The sequence below is a fragment of the Dermacentor variabilis genome, chromosome 1 (genome assembly GCF_050947875.1).
Source record: "Dermacentor variabilis isolate Ectoservices chromosome 1, ASM5094787v1, whole genome shotgun sequence".
NCBI lineage: Eukaryota > Metazoa > Arthropoda > Arachnida > Ixodida > Ixodidae > Dermacentor > Dermacentor variabilis.
Genome location: NC_134568.1, coordinates 183,040,432 through 183,062,914, shown reverse-complemented (window position 1 = coordinate 183,062,914; position 22,483 = coordinate 183,040,432). Strand labels below are relative to the sequence as shown.

General features: G+C 46.8%; 1 protein-coding gene across 2 annotated transcripts in view; it reads right to left on the bottom strand.

The window, feature by feature from the left end:
- The window catches only part of LOC142588625 (uncharacterized protein CG3556), a 148,128-nt gene that overhangs the window by 83,644 nt on the left and 42,001 nt on the right, over positions 1-22,483 (bottom strand). The window contains exon 2 of one of the 2 annotated variants that reach the window (XM_075700463.1): positions 19,855-20,072. In XM_075700463.1, coding sequence (XP_075556578.1) covers positions 19,855-20,072 — 218 coding nt within the window. Of the gene's footprint in view, positions 1-19,854; positions 20,093-22,483 lie in introns of both variants that reach the window. The other variant, XM_075700461.1, reaches the window with a different exon arrangement.

Below are 22,483 nucleotides of genomic sequence, written 5' to 3'. Positions count from 1 at the left end.
CCTCATCCGTTCATCTATTTGCATAGTGCTGACTAGGCCCCATCGAAACTATCTCCACTTGGGCGCGATCCTCGCCTCTTCTCAGCCAATTAGGTCAGAAAAACTGCTCAATTCAGGCAATGCTATTTGCTTTGAAAGCAAAAGAAAGTGACATTCCATATACGAGAGAGAGAGAGAGAGAGAGAATCAACTTTTGTACTGAGCCCCTAGTTACGGTTGGTGCGCGCTGGCACCACATGGGGTGGAACCTTCTTCTCAGGTCCCATATGCGTCCAGCAGTTCCTGGCCCCTAGCCGCCAGCGCGAGCTGGGTCGGTAGATCGGGGCTGGACAACAAGGTCTCCCATCGCTCGGGGGGGGGGGGCTGGGGATGGTGGGGGGTTCTTGAGCTTAGCGCACTCTGCAAGGATGTGTGCTAGAGTGCGTTTTGACATTCTACAAAAGGGCATGAAGTGTCATGCTCTGTTGGGAACATCTTGTGCAAGAGCACGGGATGCGCTTGCGACCCCGCTTGCGTGCGTCGCACGATCGTTTGCTGCATTCGGCTGAGTTGCGGATGCGGACGGGGAAGCCTACATCTGCCGCTTCTGTACATTTGCATGATTTCCTTGTAACTTGTCGCCGGGTGCGTTAGCTCTGGCTCGTCCTCGGCCCGGATTGACAGTTCTCGGGCATAGTGGTCGGCGAGTTCGTTGCCTTCCACTTGCGAGTGAGCCGGGACCCACACGAGCTCAACGGCCCGTTCCGGTGATTTGCATTTGGTGAGGATCGCTAGTGCCGCGGGAGAGATGTTCCCCTTGCAGTAGCTTGCGTAGGCGGTCTGGGAGTCTGTGACCACGGTCCTCACTCCCGGTTGTGCGAGTGCAAGGGCCACGGCCACTTCTTCTGCTTCGGCTGTATTCGTCGTCCGTATCGACGCGCCTGTGACCAGTTTATCGATGGTGGTGACGACCGCCGTTGCTCTGGTTCCGTGCTTGGGAAGCGAGGCGTCCGCGTAGAGAACCTCGGGGTCCTCTTCCAGCTGTCGAGCCAGTGCCTTGGCCCGCGTAGAGCGTCTCTCGTTGTTCCTCCCCGATTGCATGTTCCGGGGGAGGGGCTTGGTCTTAATAATGTCTCTCCACGTTCTGGGGAGCGGCTTCGTTGTCGGTTGTTGTTCAATTTGCCATCCTATCTTGCGTAGGACGGCCCGACCGTGCTCTGTCCGGCTCAGCCTTACTCTCTGGTGGGATAGGTGTGCTTCCACCAGCTCTTCCACCGTGTTGTCGGCACCCATTTCCAGCAGCTTCTGCGTTGACCAGTAGACTGGCATGCCCATGGCGAGTTTGACTGCTTTCCTTGTCGTCGTGTTCAGCGTCTCGCGGTTCACCTTCGCAAGCTGGAGGTACGCGGCGGAGTACTTTACGCGTGACACGACGAATGCCGGCACCAGGCACAGTGCGTCTTCTTCTTTGATTCCTCTGTTCCGGTTGGTGACTATCCGAATCATGCTCAGGACTTGCTCCGATGTGGTCTTGATTTTGGTGACGGTCGATTTTGGTCGCTGCGCAACAGCAGGCCCAGTATCCGGATCTGCTGCGTTGGTTTGATCTCTGTGCCGTCGATGGTGATGATTATGTTCGGTGGCGGGTCTTTCTTTGGTCTTCCGGGCTGTACCATGAGCAGCTCCGATTTCTGTGGAGCCCAGCTCAGGCCGCAGGTCGTGGCATACTCGTGGACGGTCGTTGCCGCTCTCTGTAGGGCTTCCTCCGCCCAGGCATCGGACTCCGCGAGATTCGTCCACACCGTTATATCGTCGGCATAGAACGCGTGGTCCACGCCCTCGATCTGATTGAGTAGTTCGGGCAGGGGCCGAGTGCTAGGTTGAAAAGCAGAGGCGACAGGACAGACAGACCCCTGTGGGGTACCCCTGTCTCCGAGCTCCACAGGCTCTTATCGTTCATTTCCTATCCGGATAGTTGCTGTTGGTTAAAGAATTATGCGGCCACACCCCGTCTTGCGCAGGTTCTCGAGCACGCTGGCGTGGGACGCGTTGTCGAAGGACCCCTTGAGGTCCAAAGCCAGTATACCTCGGTGCGCGTGCCTCGTTGCTCTTTTAATCACTAGTTTGTGTAATTGGATCAGGACGTCTTGGGTGCTCAGGTGCTGGCGGAGTCCATACATGGTCGCCGGCATCTGATTTGTCTCGTCCAGGTGTGCTTGAAGTCTTCTGAGAACCATGCGTTCCATGACCTTCCCCACACAGGACGTGAGCGAGATAGGGCGCATGTTCTCGATCGTCAGAGGTTTGCCAGGTTTAGGTATGAACCGTACCTCGGCCTCTTTCCATTCTGCGGGCGACTTCGAGCTTTCCCAGATTCTGTTGATGTGACCCAGGAGCCCGCGTGCCGCCGCATCACTCATGTTACTGAGCAGCTTGTATGTAATGGCGTCCGTTCCGGGTGCGCTCGTCTTATTACTTTCGCCTATGGCTGTTAATAACTCCGTGACGGTGAACGGTTCATCCAATGCCGGATTTTCCGGTCCCCCGTACTCCTCCGGTATCGCCAAATCGCCCTCTCTCCGTCTTGAGGTAGATCGCTTTGAGGTCATCAATGAGCCTTTGGCCGTTACCATCGTAAGCGTTCAGAACTTTGGTGAGGTTGCGGTGGGTTGCGGTCTTGCTGCTCAACGGGTCGATCAGGTGTCTGAGCGGGTACCAGGTTTTGCGCGCCGACAGCTTTCCCTGCAGCGCGTCGCACGTACTCATCCAGTTCTCTCGGCACAGCTTGGTTGCGTATTCAGCGATCTGTTTGTTGAGGAGCGCGATGCTTTTGACGAGCTTCTTGTTTCGACGTTGACGCTTCCATCTTCGCGTGAGCGAGTGCCGCGCCTCCCACATGTGTGCTAGTTTGGCATCGACGAAGGGCGTCTGCATCTTTGTCATAACTTCTTGAGTAAATCTGTCGAGCGCAATCTTTTGTTCTCGCGCCCATTCTGCGTACGTTTGATGTCTGCCCTCCTCTGCGTTTTCTCCGGAGGTCTCGTTTTCTTCGTCCGTGTGCTTGCGCATTCGGTCCCAGTCGGTGATCCGGGCTTTCCCGAGGGCTGCCCGGAACCTTGGTTTCTTGATCGTTACACTTATGATGCTGTGGTCGGAGCCCAGGTCTACGTCTTCGTTCCGCCAGGCCACTTTTAGGGAGCCCGCCATCCACGACAGGTCCGGGGTGGTGTCCCTGTTGACGCTGTTTCCCTTTCGGGTGACGACGTCCGGTTCATTAGGGACCGCCATTTCTTGGTCCTCAGTTGCCTTTGCTAGAGCCTTGCCTCGTTTAGATTGGTATTTGTAACCCCATGTAGTGTGACGCCCGTTGAAGTCGCCTAGGACCAGGAGCGGCCTGTTCCCCGCCAACCTCTTCGCCTGGCTCACTGTTGTTTCAAAGTCGTACTGCCTTTGTGACGGCCTGCAGTATGCGCTCATCACAAACAGGTTTCCGGCACTGCCAATCGTCCTTGAGTGAACCTCGACCAGCGTGTGTTCGCAGCCCTTTTGCGCCGTGAGGTGCTGGGTGGCTGCTATGTTGGTGCGCACCAGTAACGCCGTCCCGACATCCGTCGGATCCGTGTAGGTCACGTAACCCGGGAGTCTGGGTCTGCTGTGTGTCTCTTGCAACGCGATCACATCCGGTTTCTGGTCGAGCCCATCTATGTGAAGTTGTAACTCGGCTTCCTTGGTGCGGATGCCCCTGCAATTCCACTGGTAAATGATCGTTGTTATTTTAGTCGCTGAGCTGCCGCTAGCTAGCGCATTTATTTTACTCATGAGTGCTCTGATCGGCATATTCTGTTCCTGAATCTGGGCGTTTTGCCTTTCGACTAGTATTTTAAGTTCTGTACATTCGCCGCGCTCTTGGCGTGTTGCGGCGTTTTGGTTAGAGGGGGGAGGTGGGGTGGGCTTGAGGGGTGGGAACTCTCTGTCGTTCCCTAGAACGACGGAAGACCTGTTGGTCCAGCCCACCTTTTTTCTCGGCGAGTATCCCTAGTTGGTTGGACTCGACCCGGGTTCTCGATCTGGTCCGGGACCTCGAACGGTATCCCCGGCGTCTTCCGCTCGAGCTACGACTGCCTCCTTTCCCCATCGTCTCCCAGCGGCGGCCGTCCTTGGAGCCAGCCGATGGCGCCTGGTCGGCCCCATTCGGGCCATCCCAGGAACGGGATCTCGATCGTTGTCGGCTTTGGTGGCTGCCCTTGCGGGCCGGCGTTCTCGAACGGCTCCGCGAAGAGGTGCTGAGTTAGGGTCGGCCTGCAGGACCTCTCTCTTCTTGGCTGCTGTTGTCGATGGCCCGGCGCCGCTCCCAGCGCCGGCGCCGCACCACGTACGGCGTCTGAAATTTTGCCTTGCAGGCCCGGTCGGCGGTGAGATGCTTGCCGCCGCACAAGCCGCACTTGGGCACGCACGCATGCTCTTTGTCCGGGTTGGCGATGCCGCACCTCCGGCAGATGTGATTTTGGGGATTGGGGCACACTTCCATTAGGTGTCCGACGCGGCCTCACTGGTAGCAGACGTCGATCTGCTCGCGGTGCAGTGAACGTTCAACGAGCAGGTTCCCATAACGCACGTAATTGGGAATCTTGGGTCCCTCCAAGGCGATCACCACGGACCTGGTCTTGTCAATCCGTTTCGCCTGCAACGCCGTCGGGTTGTACTTGTGCACCACTAGGTCTTGAATTTCTTGGGCGGTGTCCTATAGCGGGATGCCCCGTATCGCTCCTTTAACTGTTCCGTTAGGCGCCGATTCGTAAGTGCGCCCCTCGTGGGCCGTTCCTCGAATGTCGATGTGTTTCACCTTGGCGTACTTGCCGGCGTGCTCTCTCTTCGAGGTACTCATGACGATTATGTTTTGTTGATGGTTTGGACAAATAATATCTTCTCTTGCTGGAATTGCATCGACTTGGGCCGCCCCAGTAATGGCTCGGCTGATTTCGACCCGGGCCACATCGCTCACTTGAAGCCCGCCGCGTGGCCGCATTACAATCTTCACATCTTCGCGCGGGAGGTCTGGCATTCTCGCGCCCTTGAGCAGCTTGCCCTTGTTTACTCGCTTCATCCTGTGACGAAGGCTCTTGTCGGTGGTGCCGTCGATGTAATCGCCACGTCTGTTGCCGACGTCAACTGCGGCTTCGGTGCCATCTTGGCTTGCGTGGCTCCTTTGCTTCAACTTCTCGCCGGCGGTTTTCCACCCCTCGGCTCTCGTGAGCTGATCCGGCGAAATGTCTTCGCCATCGACCTCAATTCTCATAGCGGTCAACATATTGGGTCACTGTCCGCTTGCCAAATTAGCGATTGGTCGGTAATTGGCTACGGCTCGATGCGGCCTGAGAGTAGGCCTACCGCTTCCCTCGGCCGAAGCCGAGGCCAGTGGGCGCTCTTCATGGGTCACAAAATCGGCTCTACTTACCGAAGAAATGGACGCCTACCTCGGAATTGGGTATCCCGGTGGTCCACGTAGGTTCATACATCGGTTCGATGCACTTTCATGAAGATCCGAGTTGAATAATCGACGAAATTAGTGAAAATTCAGAGAGGTGACGTGGAACACGTTCATTCAGCAACGCAATGCCTCAACCCCCGGTCCCACATACGAGAAGCGCGTTTGATTGGCCTTTGCAAACAACGCTGTGGGTTACCGCCTGATGCTTACGTCGGTTGTTACGTAATTGACGTCAGGACATTGGAATGAAAGCAGGCTGGAATAGTTTTACCTTATAGGACCCCATATAACGCAATTCGGCCTGTTAAAGTGGATTACCTGAAGAAGTATGCTTCAGCGACAAATCACAGTTTCCAGGTGACTAACTAAAATGCTTCACTGAATAACCTCCTATTATTCTTTTTAAAGTATATCTTCCAATTCCAATATCGAGGCGAAGAACTAATCAGGTCACTGCTCCATAGCAGACATTAGAAGACGAGCACCACTTTCGAGACATTCGTCTCGAAAGTCTGCTAAAAATGCGTTGGCCTCACAGTTACCTTTATAAAAATGTTTGCTGGAGGTCTGTTTAATAGCTGTATACAATTCTAATCAAATGTACCAGAAACTGTGGTTACATTGTAAAGTGTTTTGTGATGTGTACTTGATAACTTTCTGCATCTATTTGGCCACCATGTTTCTGATGCATTCTTGAATACTCCATTTGTGGTGCGTTCTTAATTAGTGTCTCGGAGAGGCTTAGAACCCTAGGACAGCAGCATGCAGTAGTCACTGAATGAGCCGAGGTGCAACGGCGGCGTAGAGGTAGAACACCCGCTTCGCATGCAAGAGGTACGTGGTTCGAATCCCGGTGCCACCGGACTAAAAAAAAAGTCCGTGTGTTGATAAAATTTCATATACAGGCCTGGAGTGTGGCCTCATCCCGTTAACGCACTCCCTCACCAGAGCAGGACTGGCCAACCTGGTGCAGTAATTGGCCACAACCTCCTATATAAACACAAGAATCCAACCCCCGCCCTCAGTCCCCAGCAGCAGCGAAGCAAATGACCACGGCGGCTGTCAGACCTGCGACGCAGCAGAGGGTGCTAAGAATCCCTGGCTCCGGACAGGTCGCCATTGGAATATGAACCTGGCAACGTTTAACGCTAGAACGTTATCTAGTGAGGCGAGTCTAGCAGTGCTATTGGAGGAATTAGAGGGCAGTAAATGGGATATAATAGGGCTCAGTGAAGTTAGGAGGCCAAAAGAAGCATGTAGAGTGCTAAAAAGCGGGCACGTCCTGTGGTACCGGGGCGTAGCGGAGAGACGAGAACTGGGAGTCGGATTCCTGATTAATAAGAAGAATATAGCTGGTAACATACAGGAATTCTATCGCATTAACGAGAGGGTGGCAGGTCTTGTTGTGCAACTTAATAAGAGGTACAAAATGAAGGTTGTACAGGTCTACGCCCGTACATCCAGTCATGATGACCAGGAAGTCGAAAGCTTCTATGAGGACGTGGAATCGGCGTTGGGTAAAGTCAAAACAAGATACACTATACTGATGGGCTACTTCAATGCCAAGGTAGGCAAGAAGCAGGCTGGAGACAAGGCAGTGGGGGAATATGGCGTAGGCACTAGGAATAGCAGGGGAGAGTTATTAGTAGAGTTTGCGGAACAGAATAATATGCGGATAATGAATACCTTCTTCCGCAAGCGGGATAGCCGAAAGTGGACGTGGAGGAGCCCGAACGGCGAGACTAGAAATGAAATAGACTTAATACTCTGCGCTAAGCCTGGCATGATACAAGATGTGGACGTGCTCAGCCAGGTGCGCTGCGGTGACCATAGGATGGTAAGAACTCGAATTAACCTAAACCTGAGGAGGGAACGGAAGAAACGGGTGCATAAGAAGCCGATCAATGAGTTAGCGGTAAGAGGCAAAATAGAGGAATTCTAGATCAAGCTAGAGAACAGGTATTCGGCTTTAACTCAGGAAGAGGACCTTAGTGTTGAAGCAATGAACGACACTCTTGTGGGCATCATTAAGGAGTGTGCAATAGAAGTCGGTGGTAACTCCGTTAGACAGGATACCAGTAAGCTATCGCAGGAGACGAAATATCTGATCAAGAAACGCCAATGTATGAAAGCCTCTAACCCTACAGCTAGAATAAACTGGCAGAACTTTCCAAGTTAATCAACAAGCGTAAGACAGCTGACATAAGGAAGTATAATATGGATATAATTTAACATGCTCTCAGGAACGGAGGAAGCCTAAAAGCAGTGAAGAAACTAGGAATTGGCAAGAATCAGATGTATGCGCTAAGAGACAAAGCCGGCAATATCATTACTAATATCGATGAGATAGTTCAAGTGGCTAAGGAGTTCTGTAGAGATTTATACAGTACCAGTGGCACCCACGACGATAATAGAAGAGAGAATAGTCTAAAGGAATTAGAAATCCCACATGTAACGCCGGAAGAAGTAAAGAAAGCCTTGGGAGATATGCAAAGGGCAAAGGCAGCTGGGGAGGATCAGGTAACAGCAGATTTGTTGAAGGATGGTGCGTAGATTGTTCTTGAAGGACTGGCCACCCTGTATACGCAATGCCTCATGACTTCGAGTGTACCGGAATCTTGGAAGAACGCTAACATAATCCTAATCCATAAGAAAGGAGATGCCAAAGATTTGAAAAATTATAGACCTATCAGCTTAGTGTCCGTTGCCTACAAAGTATTTACTAAGGTAATTGCAAATAGAATCAAGAACACCTTAGACTTCCGTCAACCAAAGGACCAGGCAGGATTCCGTAAAGGCTACTCAACAATTGACCATATTCACACTATCAATCAGGTGATAGAAAAATGTGCTGAATATAACCAACCTTTATATGTAGCTTTCATTGATTACGAGAAAGCGTTTGATTCAGTCGAAACCTCAGCACTCATGGAGGCATTGCGGAATCAGGGTGTAGACGAGCCGTATGTAAAAATACTGAAGGATATATATAGCGGTTCCACCGCCACCGTAGTCCTCCATTAAGAAAGCAACAAAATCCCAATAAAGAAAGGCGTCAGGCAGGGAGATACGATCTTTGCAATGCTATTCACAGCGTGTTTACATGAGGTATTCGGAGACCTGGATTGGGAAGAATTGGGTATAAGAGTTAATGGAGAATACCTTAGTAACTTGCGATTCGGTGATGATATTGCCTTGCTTAGTAACACAGGGGACCAACTGCAATGCATGCTCACTGACCTTGAGAGGCATAGCCGAAGGGTGGGTCTAAAAATTAATCTGCGGAAAACTAAAGTAATTTTTAACAGTCTCGGAAGAGAAGAGCAATTTACGATAGGTAGTGAGGAACTGGATGTGGTAAGGGAATACATCTACTTAGGACAGGTAGTGACTGCGGATCAGGATCATGAGACTGAAATAATCAGAAGAATAAGAATGGGCTGGGGTGAGTTTGGCAGGCATTCTCAGATCATGAACAGCAGGTTGCCATTATCCCTCAAAAAAAGTTTATAAAAGCTGTGTCTTACCAGTACTCAAATACGGGGCAGAAACCTGGAGGCTTACGAAAAGGGTTCTACTTAAATTGCGGACGACACAAGGAGCTATGGAAAGAATGATAGGTGTAACGTTAAGGGATAAGAAAAGAGAAGATTAGGTGAGGGAAGAAACACGAGTTAATGATATCTTAGTTGAAATCAAGAAAAAGAAATGGGGGGGGGGGCATGGGCAAGACACGTAATGAGGAGGGAAGATAACCGATGGTCATTAAGAGTTACGGAATGGTTTCCAAGAGAAGGGAAGCGTAGCAGAGGGCGGCAGAAAGTTAGGTGGGCGGATGAGATTAAGAAGTTTGGAGGGACAACATGGCCACAATTACTACATGACCAGGCTAGTTGGAGAAGTATGGGAGAGGCCTTTGCCCTGCAGTGGGCGTAACCAGGCTGATGATGATGATGATGATGATGATGATGAGCCGATGGTTGTCACTAAAGCAATATTTTTCATGTTACAGCATGAGACAACGGAAGCCACAGCATGGCCGCATATGTCTCTTCTAACGTACATACTCCTATGCACAAAGTAAACCTAAGGCAGAACAAACATGCATACAGTTCACTTATCTACAAACGCCACTTGAATTGCCCACGCCAACATCTCTGCCAAGCTGCGTTTATAGCCACGGTGTTTGACCACCAGCATGATGCCCGTGGGAACCACTCTTTTCTGCCTTAATAAAGTATAAATTTCCACAGAATGCTTGTTGCAATACAGTGAGTTAGTAGGTACATCAGCTGCACACATACAGGTTATTATAAAACCACAGTATATAAAAACACTTAACTTAGCGACGACTTATTATTGGCACTGTCGCGACGATCACCTAAACCTCTCTCGTCGCTAGGCCTTTTCCTGTTCATTTCGAAGACATATAAAGCTCACGGCGCTTAGCAACGACGCACCGATGATGACCAGCCGCCATACTTTGTTACCGTTGTTGCCACTTTACCATGTCCTTGCAATAATTTCACACATAGAAGAAATTGCGCTGATATTCACGGCGCTGTCGACTGCGATGCCTGCATAGTTGAGCCAATTCACCGTGTACCGCAGGTAGCCGTGCAATGCAGCTGAGTTCGACAAGTGTCGGAGCTCTTGTTGGTGATCAACGCTTGACCGTAGACATAGTTTTCCACGAAATGTGCAATTTACTAATCACTTCATCTAGCGGAATACCTGCCGTGGTTACTTAGTGGCTGTGGTGTTGGGCTGCTCAAATCAAATCTCGGCCACGGCGGCCGCTTTCGCGATAGGGGCGAAATGCGAGAATAGCCGCGTACTTAGGTTTAGGTGCACCGTAAGGAACCCGCAGTTGGTCCAAATTATTCCGGAGTCCCTCACTACGACGTGCCTCATATCAGATCGTGTTTTCGGCGCGTAAAACCCCATATTTTTTATATCTATAAAGTTATTGTGCGAGACTATGTTTGTGCCGCCGGGAGGCCAACGCGGGTTTGTCTCGCTGTGGATTGGGGACCACGAATGCTGGTGCCGAGTTGAACACTTCTCGTATATGGTAGCTCCCGTTTGGGCCAGAGGTTTGACACTGGCACTCGCTTATCGCTCGCTCTATTCGCTCGTGCCCGCGTACGTCAGCAGAGCCGCGATTTCCGAATGACCACTTTTTGCAATAAGACTAATATACATGCGACGTCGCCATATATACGTATATGCATGTACGTGCGCTGCCCACGCAGCCGCGTGCGGCACTGAACCATAGTGAATGGAGAGGCGTAAGCCAAAAGCACCTATAAGGACAATTAATTAAGACAATCTTTACAATTCATGCATGTTCAGCGAAACTAAAAAAAAAGCTTGCCGCTCTGCTGTCTCGTACTGGTATTAACCGTGATGGCGCAGTTAGAACACATATGCGTAATAAATAAATAATTGATTTGCGGTCTGTTCCCCACAAAAATCACGTCAGTTGCACTTGATGCGAAAATTTGAAACTAGGCGTTATCCAAGCAATTTTCGAAAAACCTTCGTTTAACTATATATATATATATATATATATATATATATATATATATATGTATATATATATATATATATATATATATATATATATATATATATATATATATATATATATATATATATAAATTAGGAATGGTGCGTGTATGCGTTAGAGAACATATCTATGATGTTAAAAGTAATTAGGTGATAAGTTTATGATGCAACTTTTGTGATCATCAGAAACATATAGAGATGTAGTCAGACATTCGAGACCCATTTTTGTGGGGGTGAACTCATCCTGAAACTGTTCGCATAGGTATTCGGTAAGTTGTAAGGTGGAACACCTATGAATTGCAGCCTTTAAGGCCGGATATCTCAAGTCTCGAAAGGCATAGAATGGGTGTCAAGGGGCGCAAAACAGGGGTAATGTGCGATCACGACCTTCGCTCTGCTGTAGACATAACTATGATAATAATGATGTTGATTTTTATGGTCGATGATCATCTTTACCTCGAATGTAGTGTTAGATTTACGATTATTTATTATTGTTATATGGCACTTAGGCGATGTTGTCGCTTTTATTTGGCACCGGCTTCTCTTTTTCCCATAGAGCGGTGAAAAGAAAAAAATTAAACTCAATGCATTATAATGAAAAGCAGCCTGCTAATTGCAATAAGACAAAGTCCAGTCGCATAAGTACACTAATGCGACACTGAAACTGAAAGTCAACTCAGAAACGCAGCAACACAAATTGGAGCCGCATAACTACACTAAAATCAGGGCACGTGAGAAAGCACAATTTCATTCAAATGAAAGTACATGAATCCATTCATTGAATAACTATTTTCACTAAACAGGCATTCCTTCTCCGCTAATCGACTTCTATTCCCCTATATCAAAATGTGTCCTGGAGTGAATAGTAAGATTTTTAGAAGAGTTGTAACAAAGTATGTCCTGAGAGGAAGTGGATATTCGTACTTAGTATCACATTCTAACTGACTGCATGCTTTAAAAAGTTTTCAACCAGAGTTGCACAAATGGTTTGTTAATTTGACATGAATAGATGATATGCGCAAAAATCAAAGCAACGAAACAAGAGTGGTAGTTATAATCCTGAAGCTGTATGGGTGAAGCCCCACACAAAGGATTTTTAGCTTGCTTTGTCTTCATTGATTGTTGACACCTTTAAAATGAAGCAAGAACTATTCTTGATCTGTCTTTTTTGTATGCTTAACATTATTTAAAAAGAAAACTACAGACGCCTCAATTAACCTGAGGTTCACACTTCATCTAGCTTAGTGCATACTGGCAAAAATAAACTGAAGCTTGCTTGTCAGTGCAATGTTCTGTATTTATACATTTTTTGAAGTCAACAACGACCACCAACACGGAGTAGTATCTGTGTTGTGTGTGTGTGCATGTGTGTGTGTAGTTTAGGTGTTGTGTGTGTGGGTCTGTGTACTTTTTGTCCCACGGCGAGTGCTGTTTGTTTTGAAGTGTATACGGTTCATTGACTAACTAACCACCTTCTAATATTCTGCAATTACCTCAAAATCAGTAGTCGTCTGGCTGGTATAATAAAAATTGATTGTAAGTGACTTCACACACCGTACTCAGATACATGCGCACTGCATGGCTTTGTTGACTAATTTTAACAACAGCAAAAAAATTATAAGAGCGTCGCACTGAGCTCCGTGCAATCTTGCTGCTGCCATATGTATAATAAAGCACCATGCACTGTTATTTTCCGGGTCAGTTTCAGCGTGGCACCTTGACCGAGGTACCAATGTACTGCCCTCAAGCAAGCAACATGACATTGCACCAAGAGCTGCATCCATAATCAGGTGTATGCAAGATTGACCTTTAACGCGAGCGTCTTCAGCAACGTGATGCCGAGGCCACTTTGAGTAATTTTTCGGCATAATTATGACTTGATATGTAAGCTGGTTCTCTGTAGAGTAGTAAGTAGATCATCATCATCGTCATCATCATCATCATCATCGTCATCATCATCAGCCTGATTACGCCCACTGCAGGGCAAAGGCCTCTCCCATACTTCTCCAACTACCCCGGTCATGTACTAATCGTGGCCATGTTGTCCCTGCAAACTTCTTAATCTCATCCGCCCACCTAACTTTCCGCCACCCTCTGCTACATTTCCCTTCCCTTGGAATCCATTCCGTAACTCTTAATGACCATCAGTTATCTTCCCTCCTAATTACGTGTCCTGCCCATGCCCCCATTTATTTTTCTTGATTTCAACTAAGATATCATTCACTCGCGTTTGTTCCCTCAGCCAATCTGCTCTTTTCTTATCCATTAACGTTACACCTATCATTCTTCTTTCCATAGCTCGTTGCGTCGTCCTCAGTTTAAGTGGAACCCTTTCCGTAAGCCTCCAGGATTCGGCCCCGTACGTGAGTACTGGTAAGACACACCTGTTATAAGCTTTCCTCTTGAGGGATAGTGGCAACCTGCTGTTCATGATCTGAGAATGCCTGCCAAACGCACCCCAGCCCATTCTTATTCTTCTGATTATTTGTGTCTCATGATCCGGATCCGCAGTCACTACCTGTCCTAAGTAGATGTATTCCCTCACCACTTCCAGTGCCTCACTACCTATCGTAAACTGCTGTTCTCTACCGAGACTGTTAAAGATTACTTTAGTTTTCTGCAGATTAATTTTTAGACCCACCCTTCGGCTTTGCCTCTCCAGGTCAGTGAGCATGCATTGCAGTTGGTCCCCTGTGGTACTAAGCAAGGGAATATCATCAGCTAATTCAAGTTACTAAGGTATTCTCCCTTAACTCTTATCCCCAATTCTTCCCAATCCAGGTCTCTTAATACCTCATGTAAACACGCTGTGAATAGCATTGGAGAGATCGTATCTCCCTGCCTGACGCCTTTCTTTATTGGGATTTTGTTGCTTTCTTTATGGATAACTACGGTGGCTGTGGAGCCGCTATAGATATCCTTCAGTATTTTTACATACGGCTCGTCTACACCCTGATTCCGCAATGCCTCCATGAGTGCTGAGGTTTCTACTGAATCAAATGCTTTCTCGTAATCAACGAAAGCTATATATAAAGGTTGGTTATATTCACCACATTTTTCTATCACCTGATTGATAGTATGAATATGGCCAATTGTTGAGTAGCCTTTACGGAATCCTGCCTGGTCCTGTGTTTGACGGAAGTCTAAGATGTTCCTGATTCTATTTGCAATTACCTTAGTAAATACTTTGTAGGCAACGGACACTAAGCTGATAGGTCCATAATTTGTCAAATCTTTGGCATCTCCTTTCTTATGGATTAGGATTATGTTAGCGTTCTTCCAAGATTCCGGTACACTCGAAGTCATGAGGCATTGCGTATACAGGGTGGCCAGTCCTTCAAGAACAATCTACCCACCATCCTTCAACAAATCTGCTGTTACCTGATCCTCCCCAGCTGCCTTTGCCCTTTGCATATCTCCCAAGGCTTTCTTTACTTCTTCCGGCGTTGCATGTGGGATTTCGAATTCCTTTAGACTATTCTCTCTTCCATTATCGTCGTGGGTGCCACTGGTACTGTATAAATCTCTATAGAACTCCTTAGCCACTTCAAATATCCCATCCATAATAGTAATGATAACGCATACATCTGATTCTTGCCAATTCCTAGTTTATTCTTCGCTGCTTTTAGGCTTCCTCCGTTCCTGAGCGCATGTTCAATTCTATCCATGTTATACTTCCTTTTGTCAGCTGTCTTACGCTCATTAACTTGGAAAGTTCTGCCACTTCTATTCTAGCTGTAGGGTTAGAGGCTTTCATATATTGGTGTTTCGGGATCAGATCTTTCGTCTCATGCGATAGCTTAGTTGTATCCTGTCTAACGGAGTTACCACCGACTTCTATTGCACATTCCTTAATGATGCCCACAAGATTGTCGTTCATTGCTTCAACACTAAGGTCCTCTTCCTGAGTTAAAGCCGAATACCTGTTCTGTAGCTTGATCTGGAATTCCTCTATTTTGCCTCTTACCGCTAACTCATTGATCGGCTTCTTATGTACCAGTTTCTTCCGCTCCCTCCTCATGTCTAGGCTAATTCGAGTTCTTACCATCCTATGGTGACTGCAGCGCACCTTGCTGAGCAGATCGCTGTTTCTCTATTGTTTTCATATCGCTTATACATTCATCAGTTTTTCTTGCTTTACAATAAAGAACTGTAGCGACGAACTAAAGCCGGCGAAGATGATGAGGGCTCAGGCTCAGATATAGCGCGAGAAACGAACAGGCATGCTCGCTCGACAGCTGTCGAGGTCCCGCTGCACCGTGGTTGGCCGGCATAAATAAACCCTGGCCCACAGCCTCTTCGCGTCGCCTCCCACAAATTGGTGACCCGGACGACCGAGCCCAGGCTTCCAACAGAACTATTCTATTTTCTTTGTGAAACCAACTGTACCCTGGCTCTTCTTTGTTGCACCATTTACCACAGTGTTATAGTTGCTGCCTACTCGCTGTCACGCTGGCTCCATGAAATACCCGATGCCTTGGTTTATAAAAAAAACAAGCGTTAAAAAAAATAGAAAAAGGCAATTTTTGGGTGAGAAGAGTTTTGGTATTTCACCAGTCAGCGATGACAAACGTAACCGATATCTGACTTTCAAAAACAGATTACTTATAGATCAAAAAGCATTCGATTGTATTTGCATTTTGAAAATACAAATAACTTTTCAACGTGCGCTTTACAATATCTAGACACTGTGACATGAAACGCTCTTCATGCCTAGCTTGAAGCCTAATACATGCCGCACACCCAGGTTGACGCTATCGTGTGTCTCAAAATTGTGCATGAATGCACGTGGTCCCTTTTTCAAAAAACATTTGATTGACAGGGTTGGATGAGTTGAGTAAACTGGCTATCAGGGCTTATAAAATAGAAAAGCGCACGCATTTATTTACTTCGCTTTCCTTGCTTTGAATGGGCATGTACTTTTTCTTCTCCTTCCTTTTTTACATATACTTGCAATCCATGGCAAGCGGAAGCTTATTGGAAATTGACCTTTACGCTGGTATAACAACTGGAGGAAAACTGGTGTTGCTTGTTTTTTGAACCTACTGCACATAAGCGGTTCTATTAGTATTCCTGTTTTCATATTTACCTTCTGAAGGATCTTTCCATGTAAAATGAAACAAAAATCCGTTTTCTTCTACAATACCCTAAGTTACAAATTCTTTCTCACAGCCAATCAGAGAGAAAGCGCTGAATACATTGGCCAGCAGCGCAGTAACACTGAGTAAAGCGAAAAGAACGAAGATGCACACGAGCGCTCCGTTTTTTAAGTTGAGTGTTTTTTTAAGTTCAGCTGTTTAAAACTAATCTTCGCTACGTGTGAATTGTCTTTTTGCGCTACAGTTAAACATTTTCAGCTTTTACCATAAAGACCTAATTTTAGTTTTGAAACAAACTGCATATTTGCATGGTGTTTGTTATTTTACAATGTTTCTGTGATGCGCGATAGAAAATCCAAACAGGACAGAAGTTGACAGGAAGATGGAGGCTAGAAGTAATAAGCAGTAGTTGAGCAAGGAATGTCGGGTGCAGATGTTTCGACAAGGGAAGTTCTCTTCGTCCTCACGAAGAGCAATGCCCCTGCCAAAACGTTGGCTTCAGCGACATTCCTTGTTACCGCACTATTCATGGCGACAGAACGTAGTCGTTACACATGAAGTACCGTGGAACAGAAAGAAAAGTAAAATACCAGAAAAATTTAAAACAGAAAAAAAAGATCTTTTCCTGTAATATAAAAGAGACAACTGCTTTCGAACAAACAAAAGAAAAATTATGTTGAAGTGAAACTTAAAAAACTTCTTAAATAACAAAAACAAATTTAATATAGAAAACGACGCTTTACAAAAGTTTTCTGGCGAGGCAGCCGCCAGAAAATTTCTGCTTCTTTTAAGGAAATATATCTTATAGTGTGGTTCTGCTTACGTTTAAAAGCGTGTTCGGCATTGTCAGTAGATTTCACACACTGCCACTTTGATGCTGCTAGCTTCGTCTACATAAAGTAGCGAACGCTGTATTCATGGAGCTCTGCGCAAATGTGATCGACAATACACGTGCAGTAGCTTCTCACTTCGCTGGTAATCAGTGCCAACACGGCTGAGGGCTCGCGTTTCTAACGAAACATGCAGTGGCTGTTTATATGTTCAGTGCATTAAGTTGAAGGTTAGAGTAGAACTTGAGTAAAACGCACAAAAATCTGTCTTTAGAAATTCCTAAATCAACAAAGATCACGCGTCAGAAAGGTGAACAGTTTGCAGCCAGTAGTTATAAATTACAAGTGCAGAAACTGTCGCAAGTTGTCCGCTTTGTTAGAATTACGGCAAAGTCTCTGGTTGCAACGCTGGGTACCTGGATTGGATACCAGATTACTACTAGTTGTCTTGTTCTTTTGTTTCTATTTTTGGCTACAACAGTAAGCCTGATGTGGGAGAAGCGTTTTCGCCACTTAATTCTGGCAAGGCAAGACGACAGGGAGCAGGCTGTGATCACTGCTGCCGGACTGCCACAAGCATGGGACCATTGGGCCACGCCGTTGAGCAAGTTTCTTGCCCCGTTATTGTCGGAATAAAAGTATTTGTGCATACATATGACTCGACGGTGCATTAGGCCTGGCTGTCGAGAGGCCGTGAGGACGCGTTGCTTGCTATCAGTTGGCGTTGTCAGATGTAAGGGCGAGTATGTTTTCGCTGCGTCAGAGACACTTTCTAAAAAAAAAGAAAATATACATAAAGAAAAAAGAAACAAGACAACTGAGGAAATAATTAAGATCCCAAGAGAAATCAAGCCCTGGACCGCAGCGTGGCAGGCACAGACGTTACCGCTAAGGCCACCGATAAAGCTGGCGAACACATTTTTCTAGTTGTCATATTAACCACTGCCTAAAAGCTGCTGAGGTCCTTGCCGCATTATTTTTGCTGATTTCGGCGTTTCGAAGGTCGATTCTTGTGCGCTTTACGTACATTATACTCTAACCTCTGGTCCCATAAAGTATTTAACACATGGATTCGCTTGTAAACGCCTATTTCGTTAGAATAACGAGCCCTGATTGTCAACGAAATGGGCTATGGCACGTATTCCTCCATCTTGTTCGTGCAGGTTCCAAGCTGGCACTTGCGATGACGGGAAAGTATGCGTGTATATCAGAAGCAGCTTTGTGCGTACTCGAACCACTGCATTCTAAAAGTAGTGCGAACCTTTGCGGAACGCGCTTGTGCATGGGCGTTCTCCTTACACCTGTATGGACCCGCCAGTACACCGTACCTTTAAGGCAACAAACTGGATTCTTCGTACGTACGTCCGACATAGCTTTAGGCAGTTCGTTTTTTGAATACTGTGCATCAATACCAAGTAGTGGACAAGCCGGTTTCAAGTTTACTGCAGATCAAGTTTTTGCGGTGTGGCAAGTGTATGCTTTGTGAGTGAGTTCCCGTAAGAAACAGAGAAGGCAGCTGCCGGTCAAACGTGATATACATTGACAAAGGCTGGTTCACCAGCCGAAATGTCAGTAAAATATTCTGTGCAAATCCAACGTACGTCGTACACTCGTTTTCTTCGTTTTACTACCGGGGCCAGCGTGGTTTCCTCAGCCACAATTACACACACACACACACACACACACACACACACACACACACACACACACACACACACACACACACACACACACACACACACACACACACACACATATATATATATATATATATATATATATATATATATATATATATATATATATATATATATATATATATATAAATATAACCGAAGGGCCCGGTTTTTATTAGTCATATCAAAAGATGCCAGCAAACACTGACACCAAGGACAACATAGGGGAAATTTAGATTACTTGTGCTTAATAAATGAAATAAAGGAATGATTAATTACTGCAAAAAATGGATGAAAAAACAACTTGCCGCAGGTGGGAACCGAACCCACAACCTTCGCATTTCGCTTTGGTGTTTGAGTGGTGGCGCTGGCTAACACTCATAGGGTTCTACTAGGACACATAAATGCCCAAGAAAGTGGATGGGGAAACGGCGCCGCGGTAGCTCAATTGGTAGACCATCGCTCGCAAAATGCGAAAGTTGTGGGTTCGGTTCCCACCTGCGGCAAGTTGTTTTTTCATCTACTTTAATTTCTATTAATTTATCTTCCTTGATTTCATTTATTAAGCACAAATAATTTCCCCTATGGTGTCCTTGGTGTCAGTGTTTGTTGGCAATGTATATATATATATATATATATATATATATATATATATATATATATATATATATATATTATATATATATATATATATCGGCAGATAACTACGCCGAGATCTTTACTCGAGGCACATCCTCGTTTCACGCATAGAAATTGATGTGCAAAGATGTCGTTTGGCTGTAGATAAACTGTTACTGTACCAGATTAATTTCCCTGGACATGCTTGGCGCAAAGGAAACATTCCATTTCGCCCTCCGTCGTCGTTGCGTGAAAACACGTGGTATTATTTTCCACCACTGCGCGACTAGTGCCTCGCACGAACAAAGACAAGAAAGGCTGGCTGTTGTGGCTGCTAGTACAACAATAACGACAACAGCAACATTGCAACAGCTGCTCTCCTACACGGCCGAAGAAAAAGGGAATGAGCGCCGAGATGCCTAGTTGGCTTCGCGAACACCTAGGCGAAGAGAGAGCTAGAGTTATCGAGGCGTCGTTGCTTATTGGCTGCCCCATGACAAATTGCAGCTATTATTCACTCTGCCAAGTGCGCCTTTTGGCGGCCAGCGCAGGCACGCGTTCGGAGACGGCCGACTGTGCAGCCCATAGCGTACGTGGGCAGCTGGACGAGCAGCTGGTGCTGCAGCTCGCGCACGTGCAGCAGGGCCTCCACCGAGCAGCGGTCGAAGAAAGCCGGATCGACCAACGCCAACGCCAGCGTCCGCTGATGCGCCTCGCCGGAGCCCGCCGGGACCGTGTACTGGTGGCACGGGTGCGTCTTGAGCCAGGATCGCGCACGTCCTAGGGCCTCCTCCTCGGTGGCCAGCAGCCCCTGCGAGTCCGGCGGCCCGTCTAAAGAGCCGCGAAAGGGACCCACCCGCGTCACTTCTCCGGAGAGCACTGCGACAGCGCGGCGAAGACTGCGAATTCCAAGCACATAGTGCCGCGCGGCGACAGGAGCGTGAAAGGTGAACGCGAAACTATAATGTCCGGAACGTATCTGCGCACCACGGTCGCCCATGCAAAGAGCTCCTGCTGGAATTAAATTGCTGTGCACGAAATGGCTAGCCATTCGTGAGTGTTCGTTTGAATAACTAATAAGAAACTTTGTGTGACGGACGTTCCACGTATTTTTCTGCGGACAAAGAGCGTTCTCGTTTCCCCCTACACCAGTCGTCATTCTAACCGTGATGATTTTATCATTTTCGCCAAGCCACCGGCGTCATTTCGACAACACATTTACATCTCCTCCGTTGACAAGGAGGGAAGTAGAGACGCACAATTACCGCATTGAGAAAAATTGCTTGCGATAATAACGTAATTCGATTGTCTTCCGTGTGCTGTACGTCGTGGTGATATGCCTTGCAAAATGACGGCCAGCCGTCATTTTTACCGTCAAATGCTTGGAAATAGAGCTGCGAAGGTACTTTTCGTCATTTATTGTAATATTTTTGGCAGTGTTCCTTTGATTCCCGTGTTTCTCAAAGATGGAGGGAATGCAAGTTGCTTTTTTTTTGTCAGACATTTGTTGCAGTGGCACACCAATAGAATGGACTTGTTTCAGTGTCTTTGCACCTTCATAGGAAAATGCTTAAACAAAAATTAAACAAAAGTAAAGGGTTTGTATAAGCCTACCTTGTCACTGAGAATGTCCACACAGCATGCTGTGCTCTTTCTCTAGAACGCTTCCGCTCATACGACGTGCACATGTAATGGTCATTGTGTCCCTAAAGCTCTATCTATCTATCTATCTATCTATCTATCTATCTATCTATCTATCTATCTATCTATCTATCTATCTATCTATCTATCTATCTATCTATCTATCTATCTATCTATCTATCTATCTATCTATCTATCTATCTATCTATCTATCTATCTATCTATCTATCTATCTATCTATCTATCTATCTATCTATCTATCTATCTATCTATCTATCTATCTATCTATCTATCTATCTATCTATCTATCTATCTATCTATCTATCTAGATAAATAGTATGGTTCCCCGCGCGATATGCCAGTAATGGTGCATTGCACTAGTCGCTCTAGAGCGCTCTCGCGGTGCTGTTCCCATTCGGCTGGTCGAAATCAAGCGCTCGGAACACATGCGCCTGCTTCATTTAAAGCGCCGCGCTCGAGCTCAGAACACTCGGAGGCGCTCCAACCTTCAACAGCATGAATAAAGTTTACTGCGCGGGCCTTTTTGGGGACAGTGGCCTAGAACTTCTTGTTCTTACAGCGAACGATTGCAAAGTCGGCCCAGCACTGTGCACATCGCTTGCCTCTCGCCACTATAGCGCTAGCAGTGTGTGAGTGTCTCGTCACAGGTGCATGTGTCGCGCGTTTGACTGTCGGCTATTCTAATGACGAATGCATAGGAGTTAGTAAATGCGGTGCCGAGCCACAATTGGTACAGCATGGTCTTTTCGAGTCGGGCTAACCCAGTTGGTGGATGGGGCTGTAGTTATAGGGACGACAAACATAATCGACAAATGATGACACCCAGCTTGCTCTTTTCTTGCACGACTTACATTTAAACCTAGATCGTAACATCCCGACTGACACAATATCTTTAGATTTTGAAAAAGCGTTCGATAAGGTCCCTCATGGTCGTCTCTTAATAAAGTTATCCTGTCTTAACATTCATCCTTGTGTTCTAAGCTGGATTCGAGGGTTTTTTAATTAACCGTCAGCAGTTCGTGTACGCTAACTCACTCTTCATCCTTGACATCCGTGCTTTCAGGCGTACCTCAAGGTACCGTACTTTTCTTAATATACATCAATGGCCTGCCTTGTAATATTTCTTCTCATATGCAACTCTTCGCAGATGATGGTGTGCTTTACCGAGCACTTACTAACCCCACCGACCATTTGGCGTTACAAAATGAGCTATCGCACATACAAAACTGGTGTAACACTTGGCTCATGTCATTAAATGTAGCTAAAACCGTGTTGATGTCTATTCATCGCCGTCGTAATTACGATATGCCTAATTATAGCATCAATAACATGCAGATTGCAACAACTGATTCATCCAAATATCTTGGTGTGTATATCTCGCGTGACTTAACTTGGACCTGTCATGTTAACCACATAATAAATTCTGCTAATCGCACTCTAGGTTATCTACGCCGTAACCGTTTCCTCGCTCCTGCCCCTATTAAACAACTTGCGTTTCAAACCTTGGTGCGGCCCAAGCTGGAGTATGCCGATGCTATTTTTGACCCCCACCACAATAAC